Source organism: Taudactylus pleione, unplaced genomic scaffold (genome assembly GCF_031769625.1).
Source record: "Taudactylus pleione unplaced genomic scaffold, aTauple2 ptg001012l, whole genome shotgun sequence".
NCBI classification, from domain to species: Eukaryota; Metazoa; Chordata; class Amphibia; order Anura; family Myobatrachidae; genus Taudactylus; species Taudactylus pleione.
In genome coordinates, this window is record NW_028285413.1 from 462,276 (window position 1) to 477,556 (window position 15,281).

Sequence of the window (15,281 nt, forward strand, 5' to 3'; positions counted from 1 at the left end):
CGATGATCGCAACATTACAGCTACTCACCAACGATATAACAGAACAGTCGATGACCACACCGATACAGCTACTCACCAACAATATAACAGAACAGTCGATGACCACCCCAGTACAGCTATTCACCAAGAGTATAACAGAACAGTCAATAATCACACCAAATACAGCTACTCATCACTAACAATATAACAGAACAGACGATAATCACACCAATACAGCTACTCACTAAAATATAACGGAACAGTCGATAATCACACCAATACAGCTACTCACCAAATAAATAATAGTACATTCGATGACCACACCAGTGCAGCTATTCACTAACAATATAACAGTACAGTCGATGACCACAACAATAGATTTACTCAACAACAATATAACAGTGCAGTTGATGACCAAACCAGTACAGCTACTCACCAAGAGTATAACAGAACAATCAATAATCACACCAAATACAGCTACTCATCACTAACAATATAACAGAACAGTCGATAATCACACCAATACAGCTACTCACCAAATAAATAATAGTACAGTCGATGACCACACCAGTGCAGCTGCTCACCAACAATATAATAGAATAGTCGATGACCACACCAATACAGCTACTCATCAATAATATAACAGAACAGTTGTTGACCACATCAATACAGCAACTCACCAACAATATAACAGTACAGTTGATGATGACACTAATACTGCTACTCACCAACAATATAACAGTACAGTCGATGACCACACCATTACAGTTAATCATCAAGAATATAACAGAACAGTCGATGACTGTACTGATACAGCTACTCACCAACAATTTAACAGAACAATTGATAATCACACCAATACAGCTACTCACCAACATTATAACAGAACAGTCTATAAATACACCGATACAACTACTCACCAACAATATAACAGAACAGTCGATGACCACACCGATACAGCTACTCACCAACAATATAACAGTACAGTCGATGACCACACCGATACAACTACTCACCAACAATATAACAGAACAGTCGATGACCACACCGATACAGCTACTCACCAACAATATAACAGTACAGTCGATGACCACACCGATACAGCTACTCACCAACAATATAACAGTACAGTTGATGACCACACCGATACAGCTACTCACCAACAATATAACAGTACAGTCGATGACCACACCGATACAGCTACTCACCAACAATATAACAGTACAGTCGATGACCACACCGATACAGCTACTCACCAACAATATAACAGAACAGTTGATGACCACACTGATACAGCTACTCACCAACAATATAACAGAACAGTCGATGACCACACCAATACAGCTACTCATCAGCAATATAACAGGACAGTCGATGGTCGCAACAATACAGCTACTCACCAACAATATAATAGAACAGTCTTTAACTACACCGATACAACTACTCACCAACAATATAACAGAACAGTCAATCACTGTACCAATACAGCTACTCACCAATGATAAAGTACTTTCTCTCTTTCCCTGTAGGCACCCTGACAGGCCTGTTGCCCTTTACACAGTACGGTGTAACGTTATCCGTCTGCACTATAGCTGGTTGCAGCGAGAACGTCCATGTTCTGAACATCTCCACTCTCCAAGAAGGTAAAGTAATTCCAGAGGTCTTGACTTCCACATTTTAGTCATGAATAATAAAACAGAGAATCTAAATGTTGCGGAGCCATTTGCTGGAAAACCAGAACCTAATTTGATGACAAAGTGCATTGCCAGAGCGTAATTGCTTCATTTTTTTGGGGGGTGCTTAAATGAATCAAACTCCATACCCTTTAATGACATGCATCTTTAATAGCTGTAATGCAGATTAATGGGCTTTTTAATTGCTGTTACATTGTTCATGCAAGAGCCTTGTCATTAATACGAAGCATCTGAAAGATTAATGAAAGCTTCCTCATTTTACTGTGGCTGAGAAGTAAATCTACAGACAGTCTGACTAAAAAGAATTGATCGTATGGCACAGTATGAAACCGAGAATCAAATGGCGGCTTTCTTTGGTCTCTTTTAAGTGCTAAAGACCAGTACGGGCAACAGTTATTACAAGTTAGCAGAGATACCAAATGCCAATTGGAAGCCAAATTAATCATTTTAGCATGTGCGCTATTAATCAGATCCCAGCACATGATATAACCTCAGCATTGTACAGGACGCAGATGGCTTTTACCTACATTGAGTCCAGCGTTACACGTACTGTATGTTGTGCCTGTATAGTACTTCACCATGTACAGTACATTGCTTGTGACCGTTTAAAGGAGAAAGGTGGTTTCTATAATGGGTGCAAGGTGTACGGTGCACACGGGCCCCTGGGTCCCGGGGGGGCCCACACCGCAGACCCTACACCCATACTCTAATACTTACCTCTCCGAAGTCCCACGTCAGCTGGAGAGGCGCTATACAGAATGCCTGGAAAATGGGCGTCGCAGTAGGCAAATCCTGCGCATGCGCAGTAGACTCCGGGCACAATCTGGTGCCGCGGCTGCCGGAGAGAGAGGAGGGGGCCCCGGACGGTGTGTAAACACGGGCCCCCTCCTCTCTAAATACGCCCCTGTTGGGATTTTTTTTTTTCGTCCCCTATTTTCCCACTGAAGTACTGTTCTATGGCGCTTAATACTCTCGCAGACTGTACGGGGAACTCACGAATTTTGGGATGTCCCAATGGACTCTGGAGGAGAAGAAGAACCTAATTCAGGGACGTACGCTAATGCCATTGCAGCTGTAATCCCGTATGCAGCATCTGTGCGACAATATGCCAATGTCGCAGACACCGAGAAATGTATTGAGCCGCCCGTCTGCGGCTTTGCAAATCACAGCATCGGCGTACAAAGACGCACATTGGTCGCAGATCCTTCCATTATTGCCGCTCTGAGTAACCCTGACGTCACGCACATTTACTGCGCCGCCAGAGCCATGTTAATGACATACAGTATCGCAGACACCGGCTGTGACTCACTCCAGAGGTGGTCGCGGCACGCCTGCCTTCTCTGCGACTACTTCCCGCTATCTCCCCCAAACGCTCCCTGCCTGTCAGTAACACTGCGAGAAAGAAAGTCGCTGTGAGCGACTACGGTAATGTGTCTTGGCACATGCGCAGTGCGACTCAGACACACGTGCAGACTGCCGGATTGGTGATTATCGCTCAACTGAGTAACCATGGGAGTAGCGCAGAGCTCTGAATCCAGCCAAACGTTCCCTCTGACATCCTGGCCACTTATTAGTGAAACGGGAAAGATGGTGGCTGCGATGGCGCCTTTCTCCGGGAATCGCATACGGTAGTGTTGGCCTCACCCGATCTTCTTCATCTCTTCCTGGAAAGGAAAAAATATAAAGTTCTGCACATTCATAAATAACCGTTTGTGAATGTAATCTAGAGACGTGCGGCAACAACCACAATTTAGGGGTTGTGAGTCAGACGGAGTCCGAGTTCGGATTTGGGATCGGATGCTAACAGGTCACAATGACATCATTTTAGCCGTTTTAAAACCAAAACACAAAGATGAATCCAGATCCAAAACCAAAAATACGGGGGTCTCTAATATAAGCTGCGCCACACTAGAGATGGGCGTCGACGCCCCCTGCCATCGGCACACATGATGTTATTCTGTCACAGAAGAGGGGGCCAGTGGTAAGAAGTTACTTTCCAGGTGCCCCACAAGCTGGAGACAGGGGACGTTCGGGGGCAGCAGCTGGGAAACCTTCGGTATTAACACCAGATGAGCCCCCCTTCACTGCAGCCAGGACTTAAGATGAGCATTGTAATTACTCCGCATCAATTAGTGATAGGACCCTGGAGCATAATTACACATGGTAAGATTGGCATCTAACATTCAGAAGATAGAAATGTTATTCTGCCCTATGAACTGAAAAACAGGGACAAACATTTCCTCCTGAATATTAAGGGACAATTGATATTAATGTATATGTTTAATGCTCTGATTCAGCTATCTGCATTGTCTGATGACTGGTGTCATGATGGAACTTGTAGTGCCCCCACATCTGAGAGCCACAGGGTGTCTAATGCTGCAGTAGACTATAAAAGCAGGGACAATTAAATACAATGAATTCTTGCATACAAATAGTGCCGTAATATTTTATATTCCTAAATGACAATGACAAGGATTTAGGGCCTGTTTCAGAGATGGGCACAATGGCGCCGTTTACGCAGCCGAGCGATTATCGGTAATTTGCGCATGTGGTGAGTCGTACTGTTCATGCGTCACATTTCATTACTGTTGACGCTTATCGCTACAATCACTTGGATTTGCGAAGCCGCCGCTGGGTGTCGCAATACAAATCCTGGCGGCTTCGACATTTGCAAATTTTGCCACAACCACTGCATATTAATTTGTGGCGGCCGTAGGGTCATCTCTATAACAGGCCAAAGGCAATAGGTCACTAACTAACACTGCATGTAAGTGCACAATACACACTAATCCATACACACCTACACTTACTTCCATTCATTACTTATACCACACAACTAACACTGCATGTAAGTGCACAATACACACTAATCCATACACACCTACACTTACTTCCATTCATTACTTATACCACACAACTAACACTGCATGTAAGTGCACAATACACACTAATCCATACACACCTACACTTACTTCCATTGGTTATTTATACCACACAACTAACACTGCATGTAAGTGCACAATACACACCTACACTTACTTCCATTGGTTATTTATACCACACAACTAACACTGCATGTAAGTGCACAATACACACTAATCCATACACACCTACACTTACTTCCATTGGTTATTTATACCACACAACTAACACTGCATGTAAGTGCACAATACACACGAATCCATACACACCTACACTTACTTCCATTGGTTATTTATACCACACAACTAACACTGCATGTATGTGCACAATACACACAAATCCATTATACACACTGTGACAGTTAGGTTAGGGGGTCCCTCTCCTGGGTAGGGGACTCCTTCCTTACACACACACACACACACACACACACACAGCAGCAGGGAAGCAGCACACCAGTCTGGATGCAAGTACAAGCTGGTCGGCGCCAGTCTTTATTGTACAATGTCAGAAATAACATAAAGAAAACATAAACATAAATCCTAGCCCTGTCGGGGCACTAACTTCACAGGTAGTTCCCTCACTACCAGAACCTGGCAGGGCCTAATGCCCTCACCAGCAACAAAGGTACAGCACAACACTCACAGATAGGTTTTCCAAGTGTCTCTGAGCAAACTCCCTGTCTGCTCTCCCAGGTGAGACAATCAGCCCTCAACACACTAGGTTTATATTGGCCACTTTCAGGTGGGAACCCAATCAAGCCTGTTACCAGGCTGTGAGAACCAAAACCTGGAGTGGCCGTGGGTGGAGCCCTCCCTCTCCTCTCACCCACAACCCCCAGGTCCCAAACCGGCTTTTCAAAAAGCCGAAACTCAAGCCTGCTACACTGCAGACTTTCTCCTGGGGATTTAAAACACATAGGACAGGAATCTGGGATAAATGTCCCTGTCACAGACCACTTTACCAGTGATCCTATCACATATCCCCCCCTTTGTTTCGACCTATGGCGCGGAACAACTGAAGCCCCCAAACAATGAACGCGTGACAACGCGTCTGCTTTAGACAACAGGCCCCCTGGCCTGTGTTCCAATGAAAATGTAAAAGTTTGTAACGCCCACTTTATGGCCAACGCCTCCTTCTCCACTGTGGCACTGGGTAGGCATCGAATTTTGAAACACTGTTCAACTTTCGGAAGTCATTGCAGAAACGCACACTCCCGTCGGGCTTTGGAATCAACACAATGGGACTTGACCATTCACTATGTGATACTTCAATAACCCCTAACTCTGGCATATTTTTAATTTCTTTCGACACCAATGCTCTTGGTGCTTCTGGTAACCTATAGGGCTTTAGATTAACTTTAACCCCTGGGTCAGTGATGATGTCATGTTTAATGACCGAGGTTTTCCCAGGTACGTCAGAGAACAGCACCCTATTTCTAACCAGAAACTCCTTGACCTCTCGTTGTTGAATTGCCGACAGGGTTTTAGCCACTGTCACTTCGGGAACTAAGGGCCCTGGATTTACTGGAGGGACTCGGACGGCCGACAGTACCGTTCTATCTTTCCAGGGCTTTAACAGATTTATATGGCATATCTGTTCCGGCTTTCTTTTCCCCGGCTGGTAAACTTTGTAATTGACCTGTCCCACTCTAAGATTTCAAAGGGCCCTTGCCATTTAGCCAAAAGTTTATTTTCCACAGTGGGAACCAACACTAACACTCTGTCCCCAGGAGCAAAGCTGCGTAACCGAGCATTGCAGTTGTATACCCTCTGCTGTGCCTGTTGAGCCCGTTTCAGGTGCTCTCTCACTATCGGCACCTCTATAATAGGCAATGGAACTATTAGTTGTTCCACAACATCTTCCCCCTTCTTAGTCACCTGATATAACAAATCCTGACACATTGCCATGTGGGGACAGGACAAAGGACTATCAGGGTCTACGGGTTTACCATCAACTACTTTTACATTCTCCCTGGCTTTTACCAAAGTAGGGTCATTCAACTGCTCCACGGCAAAGACCTCTCTTCTGACCTCTAAATCAGGCAGACGATCCACTGGCCCAACAACACTTCCCACCTCAATGGGAGGCACATCAGTTGGCGGGCCACCGTCACGCTCCGCATTCTCTAGTTCGCCAATCATAGTAGAAAAAGGGAATAACTCTGACTCAGAAGAAACTCCCTCCTCCACTACATCGACAACCTTCTCAAATGGATCGGGGTTGTTCACTTCTGGAACAAAACGACTTTCCCACAACTTCCAGAAGTGAGCAAAGTCTCTCCCCAATATTGCATCGCACATCAGACCAGGCACCAAACCCACAGAAACTGTAGCAGAACCACATGGTGTCTCGATGTTCACCTCGGCAGTAACATAATATCGAGTATCCCCATGTATGCAGGTCACACCAACAGTTTTCCCCTTACGCCTCAAGGGGTTCACCAGCTCAGCTTTTATAAGTGTCACCAAGCTACCAGAGTCTAACAGTGCCTCTACTCGGTTGCCATCTACAGTGAGTACACACATGTGCTTATCAGTCTCAGCCTGCCGGTCAGCCATACATGCTGTCTGTGCAAAGAGAGACCCCCTGCGGTAGACATGAGCAGTATCACATTGCATAGGTTCATTTGTAAGTGAACAATTAGCGGAAATATGGCCAAAGTCACCACACCGGAAACACTGAATCATATTAATGTCTAGTCGTTTACGGGGCAAGAACCTTCCTGGCCTGGCAGGCCTGTCTCCAGGTTCTACACCCTCAGTCTTAGGTACATCCCACCGCCCAGCACCCTTCTCCCCTGGAACAGTCTTACCAGTGTCTGTGGGAGTTCACCGGTGCACCATCGGGGCTCGGTGGGGCATACTCATCAGCTCCTCAGCCGCCACGTACCTCTCCACCAGCTCGACCAACTGGTCCGCGGACTTAGGGTCTGCATGGCTCACCCACTTGCGCAGAGTCGCGGGTAACAATCGCAGGTACCGGTCCATCACGACCCTTTCCACGATCTGTGGTCCCGTCAGCGTCTCGGGCTGTAGCCATTTTGAGGACAGATGGACGAGGTCATGCATCTGAACGTGGAGGCTTGTCCCTATGGAACTCCCAGCGGTGGACCCATTGGGAACCAACAAAGGTGGTGACTCCCAAGCGAGTTAGGATCTCCTGTTTTAGTTTTGTATAGTCCTTGGCATCAGCCAGGCATAAGTCGAAATATGCTTTTTGTGGCTCCCCAGACAAAAAAGGTGCCACCAGACCTGCCCACTGCTCCTTGGGCCAACTCTCCCTTTCGGCCGTTCTTTCAAATGCGGTGAGGTAGGCCTCCACATCATCGCTCGAAGTCATCTTTTGGAGGAAGTGACTGGCTCGTATGGAGTGAGTGGTGGTGGGAGGACCAGTGGTAACATCTCTGGGCTGGGCGACCAGGTGCTGTACCACCTCTTTTATGGCCTGGCTGTTTTCCGCTAAGGCCCGGCTGTTTTCCGCTAAGGCCTGGCGGGTTTCCTCGATGGCGACCTGTTGTTGCCTCTGGGCTGTCTCCAAGGCCAACAGTTGCACCCTGGTGGATTCCTGCTGAACCCAGGTAGATTCCTGCTGAAGTTTGTTCGTCTCCTGCTGAGCTCTGGTAGATTCCTGCTGAAGTTTGTTTGTCTCCTGCTGAGCTGCTGTAGCTTGGAGCAAGGCCTTAATAATGTCCTCCACTTTGTCCTGGGGTGTAGGTTGGAAACTGAACCTTGCCTCTCTGAGCATTGGCTGACGCTTCCTCTATGGGACTCCAAGGACACAGTGTTATTTCCACACTCACCAATTGGGTGTCTGTCCCTTTAATTTTTAAATGGAAAGTTTTCCTCTTGCTGCAACTTCAGTGTGTGTGGTTGCCTGCATTCTCCACCATATTGTGACACAGTTAGGTTAGGGGGTCCCTCTCCTGGGTAGAGGACTCCTTCCTTACACACACACACAGCAGCAGGGAAGCAGCACACCAGTCTGGATGCAAGTACAAGCTGGTCGGTGCCAGTCTTTATTGTACAATGTCAGAAATAACATAAAGAAAACATAAACATAAGTCCTAGCCCTGTCGGGGCACAAACTTCACAGGTAGTTCCCTCACTACCAGAACCTGGCAGGGCCTAATGCCCTCACCAGCAACAAAGGTACAGCACAACACTCACAGATAGGTTTTCCAAGTGTCTCTGAGCAAACTCCCTGTCTGCTCTCCCAGGTGAGACACAGCCCTAAACACACTAGGCTTATATTGGCCACTCTCAGGTGGGAACCCAATCAAGCCTGTTACCAGGCTGCGAGAACCAAAACCTGGAGTGGCCATGGATGGAGCCCTCCCTCTCCTCTCAACCACAACCCCCAGGTCCCAAACCGGCTTTTCAAAAAGCCGAAACTCAAGCCTGCTACACTGCAGACTTTCTCCTGGGGATTTAAAACACATAAGACAGGAATCTGGGATAAATGTCCCTGTCACAGACCACTTTACCAGTGATCCTATCACAACACCTACACTTACTTCCATTGGTTATTTATACCACACAACTAAAAGGTTACTGTGGTTCAGTGAAAATGACGTCCTCAAACTGCGCACTTTTAGTTGGCCAAGTTTTTTTATTTCTTCACAAAACAAGGTAATTATTGAGACGCCTGTACCCTGACAGTGTGATGAATGTGCATTACGTGGTACAGATAGGGGGGGGGGGGGGGGGGCAGGACAATCACATTATAAAAATGACCCATTTCAGGCACTTTCTTTTAATGCTCATTTGCATAGTGAAGTACGGGTGCATATGAATTGCAAATACATGAAAAACAAATCATGGATTAATGCAGGGGCACTATCCTATAGACCATCGTTATGCAGGAATAGATTTTCCTACAGAAATCAGATAACACTACAAGGGGACGCTGTTTTTACCTCTGCAATGAGTAGACATAAAGTCAATGGAGCAGATTTCTATTTTATTCTGTTGCACTAACAGGCAGAGAATGGATGCAAAGTGGGAAACACCAGCAGAATATGCTGCATATATTACTTACCACTTGTGTGATCGTCTGCTAATGTTATACAATAAGTATGACAGTGTAGGATTGCCTGATGCTTGTGTTAGAGGAACTATGCTATATTTCATATAAGTTATACTTCTGATCATATATACTGTGCAGTCGCTGTGGGTGTGGCCACAAATATGTTACCCAAATATGAAATCAGGATGCAGGTGTCCAAATTAGGCTGGGAGCTTTCCAACAGGCATTAAAGTGCATAAGAAACTGCAAAAACTTAAATTTATTGTGATATTTATGATATATCAGCTTTGTTTTAAAGACTTTTGAAGTGGGGGGGGAGGCGTGTGTGTGTGTGTGCGCTTGTCTGTGTGTGTGTGTGTGTGTGTGTGTGTGCGTGCGTGTGCGTGTATGTGTGTGCGCGTGTCTGTGTGTGTGTGTACGTGTCTGTGTGTGTGCGCGTGTATGTGTGTGTGCGTGTATGTGTGTGTGTGCACGTGTCTGTGCGCGTGTGTGTGTCTGTATGTGTGTGTGTGCGTCTGTATGTGTGTGTGTGCACGTGTGTGTGCACGTGTGCGTGTATGTGTGTGTCTGTGTGCGTGTATGTGTGTGCGCGTGTGTGTGCTCGTGTCTGTGTGTGTGTGCGCGTGTGTGTGCGCGTGTCTGTGTTTGTGTGTGTGTGCGTGTCTGTGTGCGTGTCTGTGTGTGTGTGTGTGTGTGCATTGTGCTGGAGCATAGTGAGTTTATAGGTGGAGCGGTTACTGAAACAAACCGACTGTAGAGTCATTATGTAGCACTTCTCATAGTACTATTTGTAAAGCTGGGTACACACTATACAATGTATTGTACGATAGGTTATGTGACCGAATCGATATATTGTACACATTATATAGTGTGTACGCCCGATTCACAATGGTCATTCATTGCATCATCCCATCTGCTGTTCTGCGTATCCGATAGGACGATGCAATGAACGATGCGTTGTTGTTACCTGCAGCCGTCATACACAGGATCTTGCAGTGTATACGGCGTTTATGATTTATCGTTACATCGCATCGCACCTTTGCTGGGTCGCACGATCGTATGGTGTGTTCCCAGCTTAAGAGACTGAGGTAATGTAAGGAATTTATAAGTTATGGAAAGATAAGTCATGTACAATGCAATATATGGAAAGGTAAGGCATGTACAGCACAAGTTATGGAAGAACAATTGATGGCACAACTATCTCCACTAGCCCCAAAGTGCGCTATCTTGGAGTCATCCTGGACTCCTCGCTCTCCTACAAACCACATATCCAGAATCTCTCACAGTCCTGTCGTTTCCATTTTAAAAATATTTCCACGATTAGACCCTTTCTCACCCAGGATGACACTAAAACTTACACTCACTGGTCATCTCCAGATTGGACTACTGTAACCTCCTCCTCTCTGGCCTCCCCAACTCCCATCTCTCTCCTCTCCAGTCTGTCCTCAATGCTGCTGCTCGACTCATCTTCCTCTCCAAATGCTCTGCATCTGCCTCCCCTCTCCTACAAGCCCTCCACTGGCTCCCCTTGCCTTTTAGAACCCAATTTAAGGTCCTTACACTCACTTACAGTGCCCTCACCCATTTCTCTCCCATTTACTTCTCTGACCTCATCTCTCTTCACTCTCCTGTCCTCCCTCTTCATTCAACAAGTGCATGCCGCCTCTCATGCCAACTGATTACTTCCTCCATCTCCCGCCTCCAAGATTTTTCCATCAGACTCTCCACCTCTCCACAATCCTTCAAACGGGCTCTCAAGACCAACTATTTCATCATCTGTGTCACTCCTGTTTGTGTGCCCCTCCCTTTTAGAATGTAAGCTGTTACGAGCAGGGCCCTCTACCCTCTTGTGCTTCTCCTTACTTTACTTTCGTCTACTTCTTACTCCCCACTAGGGCACCGAAAACTTGGCTGCTTTGCTCTGTTGCTTAACTGAGTGTTATGGTAGCTAATGTAGCAATGTATATTATCCTTGTCCTCGTCCTGTATTGTATTGTACTGCAAGTCACTGGTCAATCTATTTTGTTTATGTACTTTGTAAGGTACTGAGAAACACTTGTGGTGCCATATAAATAAATGATAATAAATAATAATAATTTACAAAACAAGTTGTGGGAAGGTAAGGCAAGTACAGTACAAGTTATGGGAAGTTAAAGCATGTACAGTTCAATTTATGGGAAAATAAGGTATGTACAGTACAAGTTATGGGAAGGTAAGGTATGTACAGTAGAAGTTATGGGAAAGTAAGGCATGTACAGTACAAGTTATGGGAAGTTAAAGCATGTACAGTACAATTTATGGGAAAATAAGGTATGTACAGTACAAGTTATGGGAAGGTAAGGTATGTACAGTAGAAGTTATGGGAAAGTAAGGCATGTACAGTACAAGTTATGGGAAGTTAAGGCATGGTTATGGGAAGTTAAGGCATGTAAAGTACAATTTATGGGAAAGTAAGGTATGTACAGTACAAGTTATGGGAAGTTAAGGTACGTACAGTACAAGTTATGGGAAAGTAAGGCATGTACAGTACAATTTATGGGAAGGTAAGGTATTACAATACAAGTTATGGAGGGTAAGGTGTGTACAGTACAAGTTATATAAAGGTACAGTAAGGCATTTACAGTACAAGCTATGAGAAGTTAAGGCATTTACAGTACAAGCTATGAGAAGTTAAGGCATGTACAGTACAAGTTATGGTAAAGTAAGGTATGTACAGTACAAGTTATGGGAAAGTAAGGTATGTACAGTACAAGTTATGGGAAGGTAAGGTTTGTACAGTACAAGTTATGGGAAAATAAGGCATGTACAGTACAATTTATGGGAAGGTAAGGCCTGTACAGTCCAAGTTATATAAAGGTACAGTAAGGCATTTGCAGTACAAGCTATGGGAAGTTAAGGCATGTATAGTACAAGTTATGGGAAGGTAAAGTATGTACAGTACAAGTTATGGTAAAGTAAGACATGTACAGTATAAGTTAAGGGAAAGTAAGGCATGTACAGTACAAGTTATGGGAAAGTAAGGTATGTACAGTACAAGTTATGGGAAGGTAAGGTATATACAGTACAAGTTATAGAAGGTACAGTAAGGCAGTTACAGTGCAAGCTATGGGAAGTTAAGGCATGTACAGTACAAGTTATGGGAAAGTAAGGCATGTACAGTTCAAGTTATGGGAAAGTAAGGTATGTACAGTACTTGTTATGGTAATGTAAGCCATGTACAGTACAAGTTATGGGAAAGTAAGCTATGTACAGTACAAGTTATGGAAAGGTTAGGCATGGACAGTACAAGTCATGGGAAAGTAAGGTACAGTATGTACATTACAAGTTATGGAAATGTAAGGCATGTACAGTACAAGTTATGGGAAAGTAATGTATGTACAGTACAACTTATGGGAAGATAAGGCATGGACAGTACAAGTTATGGGGAAGTAAGGTATGTACAGCACAAGTTAATGTACAGTTCAAGTTATGGGAAAGTAAGGTATGTACAGTACTTGTTATGGTAATGTAAGCCATGTACAGTACAAGTTATGGGAAAGTAAGCTATGTACAGTACAAGTTATGGAAAGGTTAGGCATGGACAGTACAAGTCATGGGAAAGTAAGGTACAGTATGTACATTACAAGTTATGGAAATGTAAGGCATGTACAGTACAAGTTATGGGAAAGTAATGTATGTACAGTACAACTTATGGGAAGATAAGGCATGGACAGTACAAGTTATGGGGAAGTAAGGTATGTACAGCACAAGTTAAGGAAATGTAAGGCATGTACAGTACACGTTATGGAAATGTAAGGCATATACAGTATAAGTTATGGGAAAGTAAGATATGTACTGTATACATTATGTGAAAGTAAGGAATGTACTGTACAACTTATGGGAAGGTAAGGCATGGATAGTACAACTTATGGGAAAGTAAGGTACAGTATGTACAGTACAAGTTATGGGAAGGGAAGGCATGGACAGTACAAGTTATGGAAATGTAAGGCATGTACAGTATAAGTTACTGTATTAAACATGTTTCGTCATAAATACATTTGTATATGTTCTCTAGCTAATATTTTTCATTAATCTCTTTGCCACCTTATGAACTTATAAAATGGTATCTGATTTTATTTTTTGTTGGCATGTAACCATTCTGGGGTGTCCAGTACTGACAAAGTAGTGTTAGACACTGTAACATTCAGATACTCACTCCCAGTCTACACGGTAAGGAACTTCCCATGTTTCCATGCTAGTCTACGGCCTATATAACAAACCAAAATATGTTATATCTATTGGTGAAGCCCCCTTACAATATGTTTGCTGCAAGATTAATAAAGTTACAGACAAATAGACATTAAAGTTACAGTTACAAGCATGTTTATAGAGACAAATGAGAGATATAGGACAGATTGAAGTGACTGGAGTAGGATGGGATGGGCTACTGAAATGGGGAATAGAAGAAGGCAGGGAGTCTGCTTACTGAATGTAGGCCCCATTAGCAGGCTTCTGGAAGTAGCTCGCAGGTGATAGTGCTATTAGCTGCATGGGTAAGAAATCTGGGCCTGATTCAGAGCCGGACGCTATTTGCGCTCGCTCGTTCAGAAAAAGGGGCCGGCTATTTAAGTTGAGCGTTCGCTCTTTGCGGTCTGTTGACGCCTCTATGTCTGAGCGAGCGAACTAAAAATGCGCTCGCTATTTTGTAAAGACGCCCCCTGGTCGCTCGCATCGTACGTCATCTCTGCTATTTATTTGATTAATCGAGTACATCGAAAGGCGAATGAACTGCTCGCAGTGCTTGTGGTTGGATTTTCCTACCGCAATCATGCGAACAGTTCAGGCTAAGAGACAACCAAGTGACGAGGTCGATGACGCTGCTTTGTTAATTATGCACACCCTTAAAACGCCCGTTTTGACCTTTTGGCACGCCTGCGTTCGGATCTCCACTCCCCGTTTTCAAGCACCTTCCCCTGTTACCACCCACAAACGCCTCATCCTGTCACTCAAATTAGCAGGCACTCGCTATTTTGCGAGCTCACAATTTCCGACCGCAATGACTGGTTCGCTCATGCGTATTACAACCCATATGCATGCGCAGTTGTGCGAACATCGCTCGGAACGAACGAGCGGCCGCTTACGAGCGGCTCTGAATTAGGCCCTCTGTTCAAGTAATTGAAAAACTGTCTAGAAAAGACCTGAAAGACAAACAGCCAAACGGAACTACATATATATTATCTCCAGGGACAGCCTAGTTCTAATAACATGTCACCATGGTGTGATTTGTGCAGGGCTGTGGAGTCGGTCCCTGGAATTGTACTTACACAGGAATATAAAGTATCAGACTGAGTTATAAAATATATCACGTTGGCTATGGTGAGTGTAAGTGGCCATACCATACTGCATTGCCAGTAAAAACTAGGATTTGATTGGCCTCTATGGTGCAATGAGCTTTCTACCTGCGAGTGCCAGGGTGTGTTTCTATAGAGCAAGCCCAGTTTGGGACATACAGTATTTTGGATGTAAATGAGTCTAAATGCAATGAAATAAAGGGTTAACATAAATATCCAATCACAGAATAGCCAGATGCTGCATGGAAATGAGGGGTCTGTACATGTCTTACATAGAGCAGGAAGCAAAAGCTGACCGGTGTTTCTACACTGCTCAGCCTGAGCTGGAATA

General features: G+C 44.7%; 1 protein-coding gene across 1 annotated transcript in view; it reads left to right on the top strand.

Annotated features, from left to right (window-relative positions):
• The window catches only part of LOC148454303 (usherin-like), a gene marked incomplete at both ends in the record, with an annotated part of 948,215 nt that overhangs the window by 415,534 nt on the left and 517,400 nt on the right, over positions 1 to 15,281 (top strand). The window contains one exon of the mRNA XM_088461074.1: positions 1,509 to 1,622. Coding sequence (XP_088317200.1) covers positions 1,509 to 1,622 — 114 coding nt within the window. The remainder of the gene's footprint in view (positions 1 to 1,508; positions 1,623 to 15,281) is intronic.